Raw genomic sequence first — 22,492 nt, 5'->3', positions numbered from 1 at the left:
CAGGAGCAGGGATGTAAATTAGACAAGAATTAGACAAGAACGGCCATGAAAAATATATCTATAGAGAGTGAGTCTCTACTTTTTAACAAACCAATTCAAATAGAAATGCAGTCTCTTTGCTGTTTTTCCCTGACACGTTCATAATTATTATATCTGCCGGTGCACTGTGGCAAGCTTTTTTTTTTTTTTTTACCAGGAAATTGTTTTAGCTGAGGGAAGCCCTAGTTATAAATTACACACCAACAGCTTTCTGACTCTGCTAGACAGCAACACAACTACCATGTTGAAGACCCAGAAAGGAAGTAAGGACATTGTTAAAATAGTCCATGTGACATCAGTGGTTCAACTGTAAATGTATGAAGCTATGAGAATACTTTTTGTGTACAAAGAAAACAAAAATAATGACTTTATTCAACAATTTATTCTCTGCCGTGTTAATCTTCAATGTGCGTTCACTAGAGTTCCAAAACGCAACCAGTGATGTCACATGGTCTATCTTATCGATTTCATTACTACCTTTCTGGGCCTTGAATGTTTCAGTTGCGTTGCTGTCTATGCAGGGTCACAAATCTCTTGGATTTCATCAAAAATATCTTAATTTGTGTTCCAAAGATGAATGAAGATCTTCCAATTTTGGAATGACATGAAAGTAAGTAATCAATGACAGAATGTTAATTTTTGGGTGAACTGTCCATTTAAAAGTTGAATCTGGCAATTGATGATATGAATCATTTTGCATTACAATTCTGATATATAGTGATTTATTCTGAGAACCGCTTCTCAGAACTTGTTTTGAGGATGTCACCGCAATATGGCTTTTTAAAACCTTTATTTTAAGTACTGTACAGGCAGAAGTACAGTAAATTCAATTAAAAAGTCCTACCATTGGCAAAACAAACTTTCACTGATGTTTTGAGATAAAATCTCAAGTTATTAATTAACTGCAAATCCAAACTACTATAAAAAGATTAGAGCATTTATTGAAACTCGGCTGCAAAAATGACCTGATTTTTTGTTTCAGCCTGAACTATTCCCCCCACCCCCATATCCTCTTTCAAGGTCCCTAATAATTTCAGTCTGATATGAGCAGTCCATGGTGCACATTTCAGCGTGGGTTATTTTCACATGCCACAGTGTAATCCAGGCTTTTCAATGATATTTGATACTGCAGGATGAAACATGGAATATGGTCATGAAAGATATATTATGACTGAGTTTGGCTCCAAAACCTTTGCTAATAATATTAATTGGACCTTGGAGTAAAAAACCAAAAACAAAATGTGTAAAATAACCCCCTTAATATATGGAAAACTGTGTTTTTTGCAGCCAGTATACGTTAGCAACCAAGACCAAGGAAATTATAACATATAAGAGAAACCAGATTCAGTCTGAACCAGAGTTCTTCACAGTTATTTCCTGTGCTCAAAATGTCACATAGTGCGTGTGGCTCCAGGCTACATATTTCACAACCCACATTTGCTGTTACTGTTGTTTTGCTGGTAGGCAGTCACTACTCTTATGTACAGAGCAGTTGTGACGTCTGCAGGAATTTGCAGTGGGTCAATGTGCTTGCACGGCTACATTTGGAGGAAACTGTGAGATTTGTGCTGACACCACTTGCCCAGACAGTATTTTCAGTACGATAAATGTTTAATTTTACTGTCAGAGAGATGGCATTGCTAACAAAACCTCATTCTGTTGGTTTATGAAACTTTAATGAAACTGTTTTGTGCAACATTTTTGAAGAATAGTGGAGGCCGTTAGGTTCAATCTCAGTTCAAACATTTTGTCATCAGTGGCATTACACGTCAATGTGATGTTATTTAGCTGACTGGTTTTACATGAACGGAGTACAAAATAGGGCTCGAAATGTTAAAATAGCTGTATTTATGTATCAATAAATTAAGATGTTACTCAGGCTTGTAATGCATAAATAAATAAATAACCAATCTAGCCTGAAAAGCTAGTTTTAAACATCAAATATAGCCAATTTTTTCATGCTAGGTTAGTTATTTATGCTAAATAGTATTTGCTAAATAACAGGATTGTTTTTTTAATGGGATGCCAAATTGTACTGTGTTCATAAAATGCATTGGCTTGTATGAATATGGCAGCTTACACATCACAGCATGACATAATGAGCCGTTTTTAATTGCAGTATATTAATTAATCTACATGTGTGAATGTTTACTAGATACATGCTGAGATTTATATTCATTGCTATTATAACTAATACACAATGTACCCTTCTGTCGTCTTTCCTGTTGTTTATCCAAGATGCCTACATAAGTGCTTTGACATCCATGCTGTCCATATCCCGAAATAACCTTCTCTGCCCAACAGTATAATTGGCTGTCTAATAAGCCATTCACTGCTCACAAGAGTGAGTCGTTAACAAAGCAAATGGCCTATTATCACTCTTGAATGGTTTTGAATATGTTAACTAAAGAGGCTTAGCCTCACATTATGGTCCAGAGTTCACGAGTAATCAATGGCATATGATTGGTCAGTGTTTCCGTGTAGTTAAAATGAAGAATTGAAGTGAAAGTTCAAGTCTTCTTATTACTGCTCTGTTATGAAATGTTGTATTCTCCAGGTAGGTTGAATTTTTTGTGTAGCATTCGAGAGGAAGGTTTAGCTCACACCTACAGCAGCAGCCGATATGAATGGTTTCTTTGATGTGACCCATTATCAATCAGCTATTAGATCATTACAAAACCTGCAAATTGAAAATTGGCCAACTGTGGTGTGTCTTTGATGTTTTATCATATTGATGTTATTTGAAGCCGTGTTTCAGGCTATATCTGAGGCGTGAGATTGAACAGAATCATTTGTTTGTGTTGTGCAGGTACATGGCCATCATCCATCCCCTGAAACCACGACTCTCAGCCACAGCCACTAAGGTGATCATTGTGTGTATTTGGGTGCTGGCGGTGGTTTTGGCCTTTCCTCTGTGCTTCTTTTCAGTCATCAAAAAATTACCCAAGCGGACCCTCTGCTACGTTGCCTGGCCGAGACCTTCAGAGGACCCTTTCATGTGAGAGCTCTTTAAATATGCGTGCACAATTTTCTTCCCTTCCGTTCAGTTTACTCTGTTCAGTTTTATCAGTCACTTTGAGGTACAGTGTTGTATGAATGGTGTTTTATTATTATTATTAATAATAATAAAATAGTTGTTGTTGTTTTTTAACTAACACTACTAATTATAATATTTATAGTAATTTATAATAATTGTTAACATCATCAACAGCGAGCATTATTATTATTATTATTATTAACAACAACAACTGGTAGTAGTATTGTTGTTATTGTTACTAATAATAACAATAGTTGTTTTGATATTATTCTTGTTATTAACAACAACAACAACAACAGTAATACTAATTAATAATAATAATAATAATAGTAATAATAAATTATAGTAATAATTGTTGTTGTTGTTGCTGTGGTGCTATTAACTACTACTACTACCAATTATAACAATATTTATAATATAATAATATTTATGATAATTTATAATAATTATTAACATCAACAAGTTTTTTTATTATCATTAATAGCTAATTATTGGTATTATTATTAATTAGTATTACTGTTGTTGTTGTTGTTAATAATTAATAATAATAGTTAATAAATAATAATAATTGTTGTTGTGGTTTTATTAACTACTACTACTAATTATAACAATATTAATAATATTATAATATTTATAATAATTTATAATAATTATTAACATCAACAATAGCCATTAACAGATATTATTATAAATATTGGTATCATTATCAATTAATATTACTGTAGTTGTTGTTAATAATGCCAAGAATAATACCAAGACAACTATTGTTATTAGTAGTGACAATAAAAACAATATTACTACAACTAGTTGTTAATAATAATAATAATAATAATAATATTTATGGTTGTTGTTAATTATTATACAATTATTCATATGTTATAATTAATATGATATATATATATATATTTTTTTTTTTTTTTTTTTTTTTTTTTTTCTTGCCTTTTTTTGCCTTTTTTTGGACATAACTAGTATATAGAAGTGCAGATTTTTTAATGAGTCAAGCTTGAGACTGCATTATTCTTAAAGTTATTGCAGAACTATGCAAGACTGAAACTGTGAATAAATTACACTGTAGGATTTGTGCCACAATATTGACTTTGATCGAGATCTGGCTATGTCAGATATTTTGGGCAACACTGAGCTTTTTCCAGAATATCTTGGATTTAAATACAGTCTGGCAAGCAACATTCATTAAAAAAGGTGGCAAGAATGCAAGAATCAGAGTGTATAAGTAATTTTAGGTACTTCCCTGTTTGTCTAAGCATTATAAGCATTACACTTCTCTCTCTCTCTCTCTCTCTCTCATTACAGGTATCATATCATAGTAGCCTTGCTGGTGTACATTCTGCCCCTGGTGGTCATGGGAATTACCTACACTATTGTTGGGTTGACACTTTGGGGAGGAGAGATTCCTGGAGACTCATCAGACAACTATCAGGGCCAACTACGAGCCAAAAGGAAGGTAAGCAGTTCACATTCTTGAGGATCTCTTAGATTGAAGTGTGGAAACACAAGTACAAGTGTGGAAAAGTAAAAGAGAACAGAGAACTGTTATAAAAGCAAACCAGGTGGTCCAGTGTTTGGGCAGTGAAATGTAAGGGGCCATCAAATACTAATCCCAGGTTTCTGAATGTCAAGTAATGTTGTTGTTCGACTGATGGAACGACTGGAACACACAAACATCAGAGTAAACACCCCGCACGATCACTTTTAATGGGTCATTACAAGTGGGATCAATAAGATATTAAAGAAGGAAGTTCTTTAAAGAAAATGGAAAGGGCTGGATGGTCTGACAGGTCATTTAGATCACGAGCATGAGGAAGTCCATGAAAGAAAAGGAGAGATAAAGAGATGCAGACAGTGATAGACCCAGACAGGACCGTCTTTTAGTTCGTTTTGATTTTTTGTGCACAAATACTGCTAACCACGATGAAGGAATAGTGGGCTAGGTGTTTGTCAAACTAATTAAATGTTAATATTTGATCCTGCTATGGAGATTACAACAGCAGCTGGCAACCTGCGGGCCAAATCTGACCTGACAATCATTATGCAGAACTCCCACTGATTTTGATGAAATCGCAAAACTCAGCAGCAAGTTCAACATTCAGCAGTTGTCAGTTAGCGGATATAAACGCGTATTCTTATCAGAGTGTTTAATCTTTTAACGTTTTTTTCTTTTGCCTGCAATCCAGCTATTCTACTTTACTGAATATATGAACCAGGCCAGCATGAGTTTAGTTGCACTTACTTGATCACTTATTTGATTTTAATTAGGGCTGCCAATCAATAAAAAAGTGAATTAATTACAATAATCACATGAAATGCTGAATAACTGATGACATTAGTAAAAGTGTAAAAGTTTCAAGAGTTTCAGAAAATGAAAGTTCTCTTATCATTTACTCGTGTTGTGCCTCATGTTTTCAAACTGTTATGACTTTTTTTCAGTGGAACACAAAATATGTTTTGACAAATGTTGGTAACCAAAGTATGGAAGCCCGTTTCTGCCACTGAATAAAAAATTAAAAAGGCAGGTGGGGAATTTTTTCTCAGAATTGCGAGGTTATAGCTATATATGACTTTATAACACGCAGGACCCCCCAACCCCCCTTCCCCCAGAACTGTACATTATAACTCACAATTGCAAGTTTATATCTTGCAATGGACCCATTTCACAAGACTGCAATGACGTGGTCAGCGGCATTGTAAATCCTCTGAAGTTTTTTATATTTTGATTTGTAAAAAAATGTTTGTGCATTGATAACACTTTAATGTGTATTACAGTATATCACCTTTTCATCAAATTACAAAAAAACTAGCCTGTGATTGTTTCTAATGCAGTGTCTGTGGAAGGGACGGTACATTTGACATTGTTCTCTCTTCTGCCTGGAGTTATCAGTCTCTCTCAATTTTTGTCCTTTTTTTGAAAGTCGTAAAAACACTCTCAGAGTTTTTCTTTTGCTATTTAAGTTAACCCAACTATGATGACTTCTGCTGCTGAGAAACTGAGAAATGTGAAATGTGTGAGTTTATATCCCTTAATTCTGAGAAAAAAAGTCAGTATTAAGAATTTTTATCTTGCAATTCTAACATTTCTAAGAGTTGTAAGTTTATATCTCGCAATTGTGAGTACCAAACAGTTTTGGTTACCAATGGAAAAAAAAAATGTGTAAATTAGTAAGTGTCCTTAGAAGTTTTTTTCCCCATATAAATGAACATATTTCGACATCAAAAACAAACAAATCAACAAAAATCTACAGTCTATAGCAAGTATGTTTGTCTGTGTACTGTAAACATAGACAGACGCCTTTGGCCGTTGCTTTCTATTTAGCTGTTTTAAAATTCAAGACTGCACTGTGTGAACAGCTCTACTCAATCTGTGCCACCTGCTTTAGTTACATGTGATTTAGAAGCTGTGTCTCATGTAGTATAGGTCAGGGGTCATAATTAATGTGTTGGATAGTTCACCCAAAAATGAGATTATGAGATCTGTCATTAATTACTCACCCTCATGCCTTTCCAAACCCGTAAGACCTTCATTCGTCTTCGGAAAACAAATTAAGATATTTCTGATGAAATCTGAGAGCTTTCTGACACCAACACAACTGACACGTTCAAGGCCCAGTAAGGTAGTAAGGACATTGTTACAATAGTCACATGGACTCTTTTGTTGATGTTCTTACTACCATTCTGGGCCTTGAACGTGTCAGTTGCATTGCTGTCTATGTAGGGTCAGAAAGCTCTCGGATTTCATCAAAAAATATCTTAATTTGTGGTCTTACGGGGTTGGAACAACATGAGGGTGAGGAGTTGATGACAGAATTTTCATTTTTGGGCGAACTATCCCTTTAATGATTCATGATTACTATTCTAAATTAATTAGATTAACATATTGACAGCTCTAGCACGACTATATAAATCTTCAGCTTTAAAAGAGATGAGCCACAGCAGCTGATACAGCTGCATATAAGCCAATGTTAATGATCCCATACACAAATTAAATGTATATATATTCAACTTTTTAAATATAAAATAACTTACAACTTCATATGAAGTATAAATATGAAACTTATGAGAAATTAGAACAGTTTCATATATTAACGTGTATATCTAGCCCATACTGTACATGTATGTTTATCCTAAAACTTCTCAAATTGATATTATATAAGTAAACATAAAAGATAGACATGTAAAAAAACAACAACATAAATAAACATACCATTTGTTTGCATATGAGACACTGAACCACAAAACCAGTAATTTGTACCAATAGCCAAAAAATACATTGAATGGGTCAAAATGATTGATTTTTAAAAATATATCAAAACTTAATTTTTGATTAGTAATATGCAATGCTACGAACTTCATTTGGACAACTTTAAAGGTGATTTTCTCAATATTTAGATTTTTTTTTTGCACCTCAGATTCCAGATTTTCAAATAGTTTTTTAAAAAGCTTATTTATTCAGCTTTCAGATGATGTAGAAATCCTAATTTCGAAAAATTGACCCTTATGACTGGTTTTCTGATCCATGGTCACACATACCCTGTTTTACTAAAGTTGCATATACAGATACATTGCTGGTATCTTGATTAGCTGGTTCAGGTGCATTTAACTGGGGTTGGAAGCTAAACTCTGCATGACAGTGGCCCTTCAGGACCGAGTTTGGACAACCCTGAACTAGATGGTGCCCCAGACAGTCATGCACTGTGAGAAAAGGACGATGCGATGCTTCCGATGAAGGGGAAATAATTTTCAAGGGACAAAAGAAGTATATTTTACTTTAGACGTTGTCCATTTATATCAAATGAGGTTTTGTATGTGAACTTTTAGGTTTCAAATTAGATCTCACAATTACTCATTTCAATTAGAACATCTCGCGCTTAAAGGAATTAGATAAAATTCCCTTTCGTAGGGGATGAGGCATTTATTGACATGTTCTTAGCACTAAATGCAATAGATTTTCCTTGATAACCTTGACACGGCGGTGGTCAGCTTGGGGCATTTGCACAAAAAAGCACTTAACAAATTAGTATGGTTGATCTATAACACTCTCTGACTTCGCTAATGTTAAACCCATCAAGAAAAAGTAATCAAAACACCCAAACAAGGGGGAAAAAACACAAAATATCAGGTCTGCTTTTAATTTCCTGTTCTTTCACAGTACTTAGTGAAAAAATATATTTCTATGTGGTTTCTTTTCTAGTAGGCTATTAACAAACGAATGTTGAGAGATATACGAAGCAGCTCTGAGCGAGTTTGGTTCGGTAAATTTGCTGTTGTTTTAACAAGCAGAGCTTTATTTGCAATAGAGAGCTCTATCCGAGTATTTCTATCCGTTCTGTCTCGAGGTTGTGATTCTTGTATAAATACATTAGTGCCACCACGATGTAGTCCTTTGTGTGTCATGGATGAGAATCCTGCGGGCACTTCTAAGTGTAGCAAGTTGAGAAATCAGTTAATTACAGCCAGATGGTCCATTAAGTGGGAACGATGTGACATACCCAATTGATGAGCTATTTAAGATATTTCAAAATGAAGTTTTCCAAACTGTACACAATATTGCGGCTCAAGGCAGAATCTGGTCTTGCAACCCACTGAGACTCACTCAGTCCTGGAATACAGCCGTTCACTGATTCAATAGGCATCTTATATATTCTATGTTCCAATCAATAGCATTCAGAGCTCAGTCTGCCGGTTGTATGTTTCATTAACAGTTGCTGCAATTGTGCTGGCTCTCTATTTCGATCAGCGCTACATCTTGCTCGCTCCCTATGCGGCTGCCCCCTCATCATGTATCTTCCTTCCATTAGTGGCTGGCATGCCGAATATGTGTGTTTGGAACCGGTTAGCTCTTGCGTGTTCCATATGCCCCCACTTTTATGTGCTGTGTAAAGGTGATTATGGGAATCCAGAAGCATTAACAATTTTTCAGCCTTTAGAAGACCCTCAATTAAGCCTGGGGACATTTTCATTTTCAAATGTAACTCTTTGAGAAGATTGGAGAAGCTGGTGGGTGACCAATACGCATCTATTTGATGGCTTTGTGTAGCCATTGACAAACTAGAAAAAGCAATCCATTTTTTTTTAACATGAATGAATGGTGTACAAAATGGGCAGCGTTGGAGTGGAGATGTTAAAAGAACATCAGCTTTATGTAATGTACTTTCAGATTAAAGTAGCCTGTGATGTTCTTTGTAATCTAATTGTGGAAAACCTTCCCGGTAATGTTTCCAATCATGCACTTCAGATAATCTTGCTGATGCTGTATGCTATTTTATGATGAAGCAACACCTGTTCCTTCTCACTGTTATGATTTTTTTTTGCAAAAATACTGTCAAATTAAGTTAATCAACATTATTTTATATGACATAGGTTTCAGAAATAACTATAGAGCTTAAAGAAAGTGGCACAATGCATCTTTGGTTGGTTTACAGAATTACAGAATGATTACAAGTAATACAGTGGCTGTAAATTAATTTATTATTACGAGTATATTATACTTTGACTGAATTAGTTGTCAAAGTTGGCCTAAACAGTACTTTAGTATTATTTTCTGTCATGTATATTTAGTTTATAAGCCAGCTGCAGAATTTGTATTTTATTTTATTTTATTTTATTTTATTTTAGTTTAGTTTAGTTGTCCTAAACAGTACTCTAGTATATTATTTGCCATCATGCATATTTAGTTTATTTGCCAACTACAGTGTTTATTTTATTTATTTTATTTTATTTTATTTTATTTTTAGTTTAGTTGGCTCAAACAGTACTATAATATTATTTACTGTCATGAATATTTGCCAGCAGAGTGATTATTTTTTATTTTATTTTGTTTCACAATTTTCTTTTTAATTAATTTAATTTAATTTAACTTAATTATTTTATTTTATTTTTTATTACTATAATATTATTTACTGTCATGAATATTTTTGCCAGCTGCAGAGTGTTTATTTTTTATTTTATTTTGTTTTATTTTATTTCACCATTTTCTTTTTTCTTTTTCTTTTCTTTTCTTTTATTTTTAGTTTAGTTGGCCTAAACATTACTATAATATTATTTACTGTTATTAATATTTAGTTAATGTGTTTATTTTTAATTTTATTTTATTTCACCATTTTCCTTTTCATTTTATTTTATATTTTATTTTTAAAAAAATGTAAAATTAATTCTAAGATTCTAACATCAACTTCCTTAATCCGCAGCAGGACGTATTGTCACTAAACAAACTTTGTCATGATAACAAACTTCACATGTTATCATATTAGCACTGAAAGCTTTAGGCAGCTGCACTTGACTTGGCTTGTAGGATTTAGGCATCATGGGTCGAAAGCCTCACTAGCGGTTTGTCTGCCTTCAGGATTACCGAGGCAATGCTTATACTTTGGATAGCAAGAATCAGTTATTAACTCTAATCTAAGCCTGAAGAAAGGGATCCTATGAGTTTTGCTCTGATGATTATGGATTAGGAGGCTCTGTTGATGAGCCACACTCTGATCATGTCACAGTGGCTGCCCTCACTCGGTTCTCAAGGCACGTCTTTCTCTGCTTCATTGAAAATTGTTGTTTATGTCATGTTTTTCAGTCCACCCCAAAATGAAACATTCAGCTATTGATCTTCTACCATGAGAAATGCTTTTTAATATATCACCATTTTTATATATCAGCTTACAAATCGACCATGTTCCTCTTACGTGTATTTATTTTATTTATTTATACTGTATATATAAATATTATTTCACATAGCACACACACAGGATGTTTTAGGTGATAAATTGGCTACATAAATGTTTTTAAAAGCCCTGTAGCAAATTACATTTGAAGAGCAAGTGTAACTGTTGGTGTGTGTATTTGTATTTGTTTGTGCTCATTTGTGTTTACCATCTGACACTGTGGATCAAGTGAATTTGTAAAAGTGTACGTGAAAGCGTTCAGTTGAAAACCTATTTAACATTTCTAGAGCGTGCTGTGGATAATTATAATCAGCATTTTTGAGCGCAAAGCATCAATCCAGCTCTGCTGGAAGACAATGACTGCTGCCATAGTGTGTTAACTGTAATCACAAAAGCACACTTGTGAAGTTTTGCTTATCTCATCCAAAACAGAGAGCTAAGTGCCTGAGCCACAATACTATCACAATTCACTTCCATCCATATTAGCTTTGTGGCTCCTCCACTGAAAATCAGTACAAAAGCTCCTTTTGGAATATAATTGTAACCATTTGCACATAAAGAAAAGCACTAACTCATTCGCTAAAAATAAACCGTTTTCTATATATATTTGAATAAATATTTATTTATTCTCACTGTACCTGATACTGAAAGATAATTGGCTTAAAAGGTTTCCTTTAATAATAGCTGTGTGCAGGCAAATCAGATTTCTTCTTCCTTTTAGCCTTTTTCCGGAAACAAATTATTGAGTTTAATTTGATGTTGAATCATTTGATTATCCAATTTGATTAGATGGTTTGCTTATCAGAGGAGCCTTTATGCTGTTGCTGTCAATAAAACTCACCTGTGCTATCACACATGAAAAACTAGATATGTTTTTACATTCATCTGAGATATGCACATTAGTAAGTAAATTGATTAAAACAACATTTTATCACTGTTGTTGCCATCATTTTGAATACGAGATATTTCACAGTCTACAGGCCCGTCACAGCAAACAGCACATCACTGGCAAATAGCGCAAAGTGAGACACTCAAGCCAGTTGCACGAATATTCTGCACAATCAGCCCCTGACAGATTGTGATCCATTTTCTCCACAGGAGCTGTTTTCAGCTAGGCTTCATTTTCTCTAAATAACTATTCGAAATGATCCCAGCACTGTTTTCAGGAATGAATATATCAATGCGCCATAATGGCCAGCGTCACAGCTTTTCTGTCACCCGTCATCTCATTCCAGCCGAATCTGTTTTGCAAGTCTATGTGTGAAGGTACTAAATGTAGTTTCTGTTTTTCTTTTTCAATATGTGACTCCAGAAGATGTGTTAGTAAAAAAAGAAAAATGTTCGTATTTATGTAGTTTTGACTAAATTTGGTTTGTACATTCAATAAGCCGAAAAAGAATAAGGTATGTGTTTTATTACATATGTTTTCTTAAATATATATTAGGGCTGTCAGTCAATTCAAATGTTTAATCTAATTAATAATTTAATTAATCTAATTAATCACAAAACATATTTGATTGAAAATAACCATAAAAGATTATTTAAAGCTATTTTTGTATTAAATGAGAAAGTATCAAGTAGACATTACAAATTGTAGCTTTAGAAAGAAATATATTATTTAACCCTTTAACTGTCACTTCCATTTTTGAGCACAGACATAAAAATCCAGGCTTAAATTTTTATAATTTATGAATGAAAACATTTTGTAATATGATTTTAATGTACATTTTCCATGGTAATGCAAAGTCTGATTTTAAAATGCCTTCAAAAGATGAATTTTGAGATTTGAAGTTTTGAACTAATATATATATTTTCTTATGATTTCTAAAACGTGATAGTCTTTTGTGACAAAGTCTATTACTTTTCCTACATAATTTGTGACACAAAAATATGGTAAAATATCTATTTAGGAGTCTTAGACCTTTCCAACGATGTATAGTTTGTCATGATTAGATTAGGATTTATTTGTAATATGGTGAAGTATGTGTCCCACAGAGGGGACGGTGACAGTTAAACGGTTAAATCAGCATAAAATTTATTATACATAAGCATTCAGGTTGCAACGGCCTAACGCAAACTTGCAGAATATAAAAGAAGATCATTTGAGAAACATCTCAATATTTTTTGTTCATATAATGAAAGTCATTGGTAACCGAAACAATCTTCAAATACCTTCATGTTCCACAAAAGAAAGGTTAGAAACGACATGAGGGCGAGTAAATGATGACAGAATTAAAATTATTTGGGTGAACTATTCCTTATTTATTTTTATTATTATTTTTGATATATAAATAAGAAATTAAATCTGCCAGCAGGTGGTAGTAAATGTCTATATGAATCATTCATTTGATTCATTCAAACAGCTGATTCATTCAGGAATAAAGTAAATGGCTCTTTTTATGAATGGGTCTTTGAATCATTGGTTCACATAATTCGTTCAAACCAGATTCATTCAGAAACGTAACACTGCTGTGTTGCTCGGAGATGCACAGCAATTCTGCTGTGGCTTCAAAGGTAATATGTAATGTAGCAAAAACACATATTATTGTGTTTGTGATATGTGATACATATAAATATGAAACAACAACTCATGAGCATTTTTGCACCAATATCTTGAATTTTAGGGCATAACTGCATTTATGGAGTTGTTGCCCTGCATCATATTTGTCAACAGTCAACTGTATGAAATATAAGATGATGTACAGGTCTATGGGTGGGCCAGCACATTAACTGCGGTAAAATATTTTAATTGCATTATTTTTTTTTATGCTTTTAATTTTTTAAAAGAATCTCAGGACACAAAAACAAAAACAAAAATTAATTATTTGGATTATGTGATGGCAGATGAAAATTCAGCTTTGCATCACAGAAATAAATTATATAATTTAAAGTATATTAAAATAAAAAAATAAACAATATAAAGTAATATTTCACAGTATTACAATTTTTCTGTATTTTTAATCAAATAAATGCAGCCTCGATGAGCATGAGAGACTTTCTTTAAAAGCATGAACAACAGTATATTTGTCCCTTTTGGAGCATAGCAGTATAAAACACAATCCACTCTCCATGTAGTTTGTCTAAAGTATCCCTTTGGGTTTCACAAAAGCAAGAAATAAATAAAAAATAACATAATGTAGGGTTGGAAGGACATGGTGTGAGTAAATGAAGACTATTTTTATTCTTGGCTGAATGATTTTTTCAAATACAGGTTGCACAGCAACACAATCTGTTGTGCAAAACAGAATGACATTTTCTTGGTAGTATATACAGAAAAGACATTGTGACCATAACTTGCACAGTGTTGTACAGTTAAATCAGCTGTTTATAATGAGGTAGAAACTTTTCTGACACATATTGATGTAATCAGCCTTTTGGGCCTTGTGCACTGATATATTCTGACAACAGTGATTTAAGTTTTATCAGTGATGTTACTGATAATTGTATTGTAAATGGTAACATAGTTTCAGTTCACATGCTTCTGTGTAAGAAATCTATGATTCCTCTGTCAAGAAGCCGTTGGCTGAATCAATACTGATTAGGATGAGAGTGAGTGTGTCTGCTGAAGTCTAGAGTGAGTTTATTTGCTTTACTGGCAGTCTGAGGAGAATGAACATCCTGCTGTCAAATTTGTCAGCTTGTTAAAGTATGCCGTACAGTTACCCATCAAGTAACGATGTTTATTATGGGTGTTACTATGTGTTACTTGCGTTATATGTTAATTTTGATGTAAACCAGTGTTTTTGTCTGTGGTGTCTCACCGTAATAGTTACCTTTTTATTAAGAATAATTATAAGAGTACTTCGTTTTTATGAAGGTATTTTATAAAACAAAAAACTAAATAATAAATTTAATAGCTAAGCATAATGCAACAAAAATATGTTCAAGGACAGAAAGAAGCAGTCACCCTTTGGCACTGTGTCCACAATCTTGCATAATAATCTGTATTTCTGCTACCTCATACTGCGGAGAGCAAACACCTTGGTTGCTCACCCATCACAAGACGCTGATCCAGACAGACAGTGTCTCTGTTTTAAGAAATGCCACCCCACAAAGGTTTTACAATAATTCATATATAACTCTAGTGTAGGATTACATATATGTTTGTGAACTCAATAGGTTTTGTTGCCTGAACAACTACGATAATCATCTTAAACTTCCTGTATTAAATAATATGGTTTCAGGCAGGGGTGTTTCTAGTCTTACATCAATACTGGGACACAGGCCTCCCATCAAGTGTGCACACATACTCTTTTTTTTTTTTTTTTTTAATAAAGGGTGTCTTCACCATTGACAATCAATAGAATGAATTTGCAAGTTTTGTTTTCTACAATGGATTCTAGGTAAATATCCATCTCATCTTGCACTCTTTTTTCTGTCTTACAAAACTGTCATGTTACTATTTTAGTGTAAGATACCACTGCAGATTTTTCAGTATCCTTGAACCATCGTGAAAAATGAAAATGAATCACAATGAAAAAGCTCATAGATAAGAGTTTTTACGCCACATTCTCTTTTGTTCATATGTTATCGGGTAGGTTTAGGTGTAGTGCAGATGGTACAATATTTTTAATAACAAAATTTTACTCTACCCCTTACAATAAAGCAAAAACACAAATTATTGTACAGTACACAGAGCTGGGTAGGAACTGATTACATGTAATCTAGATTGTGTAATTAGATTCCAAAAATTAAGTACTTGTAATTAAATCATATTACATTTTAAAACAGTCGTAATCAGAACACAGCTACTTTTTTAATGCTTTACATGATTACATATTATTTACACAATAGCAATAAATTATTCATAATTTATTGATTCTTGCTAATTGTTCTTTTTCATCTTTTACGTTTTCATTTGTAAAATAGCATACTGCTTATATTCAGAAAATCTTCAAGTTTAGTGGACACACAAAAAGATCGGTCATTATTCAGGTGGCAAAACAGCATTTGTCCACTAATTTACAAAAATCATTTTATTTTTAAGAAGTGTTTCAACACTGTATAAACTACTGATGAACACATTCATTTTTATTTGAATTATCCCTCAGTTGGATATTTAACCATGTATTTCTGTGTCTTTTGAAGGCTTTTGTCTTTCAAACACATTAAATGCACAAATTTTTGTCATCTGATCCTCTTTCACCTAATATATTTACTTGAAGTACCCCTAAGATTTTAAAATAAATATTTTAATAATTAAATACCACATTTGCATGTTCACTGGATTTCTGATGCTTGTTATGGTCACATGACATGCAGGTAAACAAATAAAATATTTCTTTTTTTAATGGATTTTAAAATTATTTAAATGTTTTATTTATTTTGTTATTATTTAAATTATGATTTAATTAATGATTAGCTTTTCATTAAACTCATAATTCCCCTGCAGTTCTTTCACAAACACCAGTTTGGGAAATCTTGATGTAATGTAAGGTTTAATGCACTTAATGTTGTTAATAACAACAAATGTATTATATTTTCTTACTCTTTGTATTTTTATGTCAATACGGTACAAGATTATCATGTTTAAATCAATGTGATAAATGAGTTAGGTCAAAAAAAATCTGATTATATTACCTAAAAAGTGTAATGTAATGGATTACGTTACTTTGGATTATTTTGGATTACACTATTTTAGTGCCAATCGTTGGATATTTAATTTGGAAAATGCAGTGATATACTTATTGGTATGTATTTTGCATCCTGCGAAAAAGTTCCCCCAGGTACATTTTTCTCATGAGACTAGATGCCCTAAACCTATAATCAATAGTGTTAACATGAAATTAGGTCAGTCACAATGTCAAAATGAGGAGCTGCTCTTGTCTAGTACATACTATTATAATAATAATTAATAATAGCACTAATTAGTAGTTATTTTAAATGTTTTTTTTTTCAGAAACCGCACTGCAAGTGTAGTTCTGTACCGGGTGAGCTATCGAGCAAGTTTACTATATCAGAAAAGACATAAATATGAAGCTAGTTATGTGATGCAAATGACAAAATGTATTAGTTTACAAATCATGCACTATGGTCAAAGCATCTTGAGGTCATAATATATAACCACAAGAAAATAAGTCTTTTTTTTCCTCATTTATTTGCCACTGTAATTGTAAGTGGTGTGAAAAGGAATAAAAGTTAATGGTGTTTTACTGCCTCTGGTATTCGTTTCAGCTGGAAACAGCAATGAGATGCACAAATAGATACATTTTGTAGGGTGGAGGTGTTTTCCAGTAAGCCCAGGTTGTGTTTGGGGGTTCTTGTGTTTGAGAACCACTAGTCTACTCAGCTATTATTTGACCATTGAGACTCAATCCTATAGTCCAGCAAAGCCTGAAATTATGATTTTAGAAAGTTTTAGGCGCCTGTTTTGAAATCATCATCTTTTATTCTCGAGTGCCACTTCTTTGTCGTCTCTTTGGACTGTCTCTCTTATGATCTATATCAGTGTATTGATCAGTGCTTGATGTCGGCCCATTGCCAATTCTTCATTCTGCAACCTCAAGAAAGATCTCAAATCTCTATTTGCCACAGTTGTCCAGTCTCTATTCAAGCGCCAATCACCAAAAGGACTTCTATTTCAGAGCGAGTGCCCTTGTCTTTTCTCTATCTCTGAAGTGAAGAGGCAGGGCGAGATAAGAGAAAACAAACGAGATACTCTGCTGTGGTGACAAACGCAGTGCGCTTCCTTGAGCTTTCAGTATGCAGAAGCTTCCGTCTGGAGACGTGTCGGGAGAGAAACGTTGACTTGAAGGTGAGCGTGAGTGGCAAACATATAAGCCCTCCTTTTACCCCAGGAAACCTTCTCACTTCCACCTCCTGCTGAAACGTAGATCAGGCTCTATGTCTGTTTGTGTCTTTCAAATGTAGGGAATATTCTTATGGCATCTCTAGGAAAAACAGAGATGGGATTGAATACTGATGAAAAATCATAATAGGAGTTCTTTGAAGAATCAGAATTCCAGAATTATGCATGTATTTTATGTGTCATGCATACCATTTTTCTTAACGTATTAATGGCATATCTTTAATAGAGAGTGTCTGTGAAACACTCTCTTGTGTAGTGTGATCATTCCTTTGATTTATGTTTCACAGTTATTCATTGATGAAGAACTGGCATCATATTTGCTGTGGCCATGATTAGAATTGGGAAAAACATAGAAAAATATATACAAGCCTTTAGATTGTACAGCAAGTACATATCTTGATATTATGTATTACTGTGGAAAAGAAATATATACAGTGCCTTGCGAAAGTATTCATACCTCTTCATTTTTTTCACGTTTTATGTTGCTGCCTTATGTTAAACTGCTTTAAATGCTTTTTCCCACATCAGTCTACACTCCATACACTATAATGAGAAAGAACAAAACAGATTTGTGACAACTTCGTAAAGTAATGACAAATAAGTACTTTGCATAAGTATTCATACCCTTAATTCAGTACTTAGCTGAAGCAACCTCAAGCCTTTTTAATCCACAATTTGGCAATGATCTGCAATTCTTGTCCTTGCCTCTTCATCTCTCAAGCTCTGTCAGGTGGGATGGGGGCAAACACAAATTTTCAGGTTTCTCCAGAAATGTTTGATTGGATTCAAGTCCAGGCTGTTTCTGTGTCACTCAAGGACATTCATAGAGTTGTCTATAAGCCACTCTTGATGTGTGCTTAGAGCCATTGTCCTGTTGGCCCAGTCTGAGGTTATGAATGCTCTGGACTGGGTTTTCATTATAAGGCCATCTCAATATTTTGGTGCATTGAGCTTTTCTTCTACTCTGATGAGTTCTTCAATCCCTGTTGCTGAAAAACAGCCCCACAGCATGAGGCTGCTACCAGCACACTTTACTGTTGGGATGCTACTGTGCAGGTGATGAGCAGTGCCTGGATTCCTTCAGACATGATGCTTGGAATTGAGGTTCATCAGACCAGAGAACTCAAAGAGTTCTTTAGGTGCAAATTCCAAATTTGCAAAGTCCAAGTGTGTTTTCAAGTGTGTTTCCATAAAGCCCAGATTGTTGGAGTGTTGCAGTGATGTTTGTTCTTCTGTAGGTTTCTTCAATCTCCACATATGATCAACTAGGAAAGCTTAACTAGAGTAACCATCATGTTCTTGGTCACTACTCTAACCAAAACCCTTCTCCATCAATTGCTTAGTTTGGCCAGGAGGCCAGCGCTAGAAAGAGTCCTAGCTGTTCCAAATTTCTTCCATTATGTATACATGCTTCTGTGAACCTTCAACCTTCAAATTTTTTCTGAACTCTTCCACAGATGTGTGGCTTGACACAATCCTGTTTCTGAGCTCTACCTTTATACCTTTTATTAAGACGTGTGTGCCTTTCCAAATCATACCCATTCAGTTGAATTTGCAACAGGTTAACTTCACTTTAAGTGTAGTAATATCTACAAGCAATATGAATGCTCCTAAGCTACATTTCAAGTGTTCCACATAAAGGTATGAATACTTATGCAATAGAATCATTTAAATTTTTTATTTTCAAAAATTTGAAAAGATGTTAAAACTGTTTTTGCTTTGCCATTATGGTGTATGGAGTTATTTAAAAGTTATTTAAAGCAGTTTAACATAAGTCATCCATTTAATATGCTAAAAAAAAAAAAAAAAAATCTGTTAATGATTTTAGAGTAGTTTTGAGTCAAATGAACAAATTCTACCGATTCTAACTTGGCTTTTGCCACTCAATCATAGCTGCATTTAAAAGATAATGATGAAGATAATTTCCGCCTTCAAGGAAAGCACATTAAAGTCATGACAGTTTTCATAATGTTGTTTAATTTCGGCAACAACATCATGAATATACCGTCACAACTAATAATTAAACCCGATTCCTTTTTAAAGCAAAAAACGTTCAATTATACATAAGCACTATCCTAATGCTGAGTGCACATAAACAACTTAAACTTATAAATGCAGAACACAACTCATCAGTTCTGTCTGAGCGTAAGTCTGTCTGCTTATGCTGTTTCTGTTGCAGTGTGATAACTGACTTTAAGACGAAGCCAAATATTGAGAAGATTCTATGTTACACTGACTCCATTCATCACTACAGTTCAAGGTTTCTGTTTTAGTCGTTGAAAATTGTCAAAATGTATACTTGCAGAAATTACATTAACTTTTTAGTAATCAAACAAATAAGATACTCAATTTCTCATTATACATGACCTTTTTAATATTAATAGTTTAATATTAAAATTCAGGAATAGTATTTTATTCATTTGTTAATTAGTGTATTAATTCCTGAGGTGGAGCACTGTAGTGATCTTCAAATTGGAAGAGGACTATGCAAAGCTTCACTCGCTGTCTCAGTGGGACGGCATGAACAATGTAATTAAATTCATTAGTGGAGTGAAGCAGGAGGCTCCTCCAATCAGACTTTGTGATGTGGCTACAGAAACAATTCACCTCTTGAAGGATGGGAAATGGATTTGTTATGGCAGAAGCCCCTGCAGGGGCAGAAGGACACTTGCTTGAAGAGAGAGCGGATATTTTGAGGACCGAATGAAACTGACAGGATGGAGAAGCGCACAGTGGCTTTACACACAACACAGTTTGACAAATGACAGCAGAACTGTAAAAGCAGCAAAGAACTGCATGAGAAACTACACTGATTTGACATGAATTGTGGAAACTACAACTTAGTCAACATAGGATTTTCAGATTTTTTTTTTTCACACCACAGAGCACTTATGCCGTGAAGACCTCATGTGGTGTCCTTGCTCTGTTGGAAATGTGTTGCCCGAGGTTTTCTTTCTTGCTGCAGATGCATTGCTTGCCCGGAGTGTCTAAGCTTGTTGGTGACATGACCAAGATTTTGGTATCCTGACAGTGTTTGGTGCTTTTGGGTGTGCTGGATTTGAATGACAAGCAATGTCCTAATGAATTAACATAATGAATAAAAACACAGCCGTATAACTGTTTGTGATATAATTGCTCCTCCACTGTTCTCTTTGTTTTTGTATGCATGAAATCAGGTCAGTCACAATGTCAAAATGACGAGCTACTCTTGTCTAGCACATACTATTATAGTAATAATTAATAATAGCACTAATTAGTAGTCATTTTAAGTGTTTTTTCAGTATTTAGAATAACTTATCCAAGCCATAATTACTAATTGATAGCATTTCATATATTAATAGTATAATACATTAGTACATATTTATTGTGACATTCTGAAATGTATCTTTATATGTTTATATTTTACTTTTGCCTTCATTTTTTTTCCAGGTGGTGAAAATGATGATCATCGTAGTGGTGACCTTTGCCATCTGCTGGCTGCCGTATCATGTCTATTTCCTCGTTACGGGGTTGAACAAGCAGCTGGCTAGACAGAAGTTTATTCAGCAGATCTATTTGTCAGTCATGTGGCTCGCCATGAGCTCCACCATGTACAACCCTATTATTTACTGCTGCCTGAACAGCAGGTAAGACTCAACTTAGAGCATGCCACAGAGATTTATGACACAAATGCATTTTGTCATAGAAACATGAGTGTTGTTCCCTCTGTTTGTTGCATGAATCATGCAGTAATGGACACACTTGAGATGCTCCTCTTCCTGTGAAATATTACTCATCAATCAATGATTGAAATGAAAGAGTTATTAATAATCAGTCCGACTAAAGGACAGGGACAGGAAGCTTAAGCTGACTCAGTGTGAATTTCCCTTTTTTAACAATTTTGAGTTATAAAAACAGAAAAATGTGGACTAACGTCCAAATGTAGACCCAAGATTGATTCCACTTGGTCCTAAAAATAATATCTAATAGAATTAATTAATAAAATTAACTTAACACTTTTCCCACCCTGAACTGTTTTCTTTTTTGTGTTGCAAAGACTATCAGTCAAAAGATTTTTAATGTTTTTTAAAGAAGTCTCTTCTGCTCACCAAGCCTGCATTTATTTAATTGAAAGTACAGGAAAAAGAGTTTTTAAATAGTTTTGCTATTTAAAATAACTGTTTTCTATTTATATATATTTAAAATGTAATTTATTCCTGTGATTTCAAAGCTGAATTTTTAGCATTATTACTCCAGTCACATGATCCTTTAGAAATCATTCTAATATTCTGATTTGCTGCTCAAAAACATTTATTGTTATTTATTGTTAATATTACTATATGAGTAGAATGTTTCAGGTTTCTTTGGTGAATAGAATGTTCAGGAGAACAGCGTTTATCTGAAATAGAAATATTTTGTAACATTATAAATGTCTTTATCATCACTTTTGATCAATTTAAAGCATCCCTGCTAAATAAAAGTATTAAGTTCTGATAAAAAAAATATACTGACAGTATATCAGCATATTAGTATGATTTATGAAGGATCATGTGACACTGAAGACTGGAGTAATTATTCTGAAAATGTAGCTTTGATCACAGGAAAAAATTACATTTTAAAATATATTCAAATAGAAAGCAGTTTTTTTAAACTAGTAAACACATTTCACAATATTACTGCTCCTGCTGTATTTTGGATCAAATAAATGCAGGCTTGGTGAGCAGAAGAGACTTCTTTAAAAAAAAAAAAAAAAAAAATCCTAATGTTCAAAAACTTTTGACTGGTGGTGTATAACATTAAGAGGTGCATTTACATAAATTATTAAAGGGAGACTTTACTCAAAAATGACAATTCACTGTTGTTTCAAACACGTATGCTGTTATTTTAACCCATGGAACACGTGAAGGTTCCTAAAATTTTTCCTTTCTTATTCCAAAAGAAAGAAAGTTATAAAGATGAGGA

At 33.6% G+C, this 22,492-nt stretch overlaps 1 protein-coding gene across 2 annotated transcripts in view; it reads left to right on the top strand.

Annotated features, from left to right (window-relative positions):
* Window positions 1–22,492, top strand: part of tacr3a (tachykinin receptor 3a) — a 41,786-nt gene that overhangs the window by 5,930 nt on the left and 13,364 nt on the right. For both annotated transcript variants that reach the window (XM_051116963.1, XM_051116955.1), the window contains exons 2-4: window positions 2,849–3,037; window positions 4,388–4,538; window positions 20,981–21,177. In XM_051116963.1, coding sequence (XP_050972920.1) covers window positions 2,849–3,037; window positions 4,388–4,538; window positions 20,981–21,177 — 537 coding nt within the window. The remainder of the gene's footprint in view (window positions 1–2,848; window positions 3,038–4,387; window positions 4,539–20,980; window positions 21,178–22,492) is intronic.

This window comes from Labeo rohita, chromosome 1 (genome assembly GCF_022985175.1).
Source record: "Labeo rohita strain BAU-BD-2019 chromosome 1, IGBB_LRoh.1.0, whole genome shotgun sequence".
NCBI lineage: Eukaryota > Metazoa > Chordata > Actinopteri > Cypriniformes > Cyprinidae > Labeo > Labeo rohita.
Note: the sequence above shows the minus strand (reverse complement) of the source record. Positions and strands in the feature narration are given on the sequence as shown.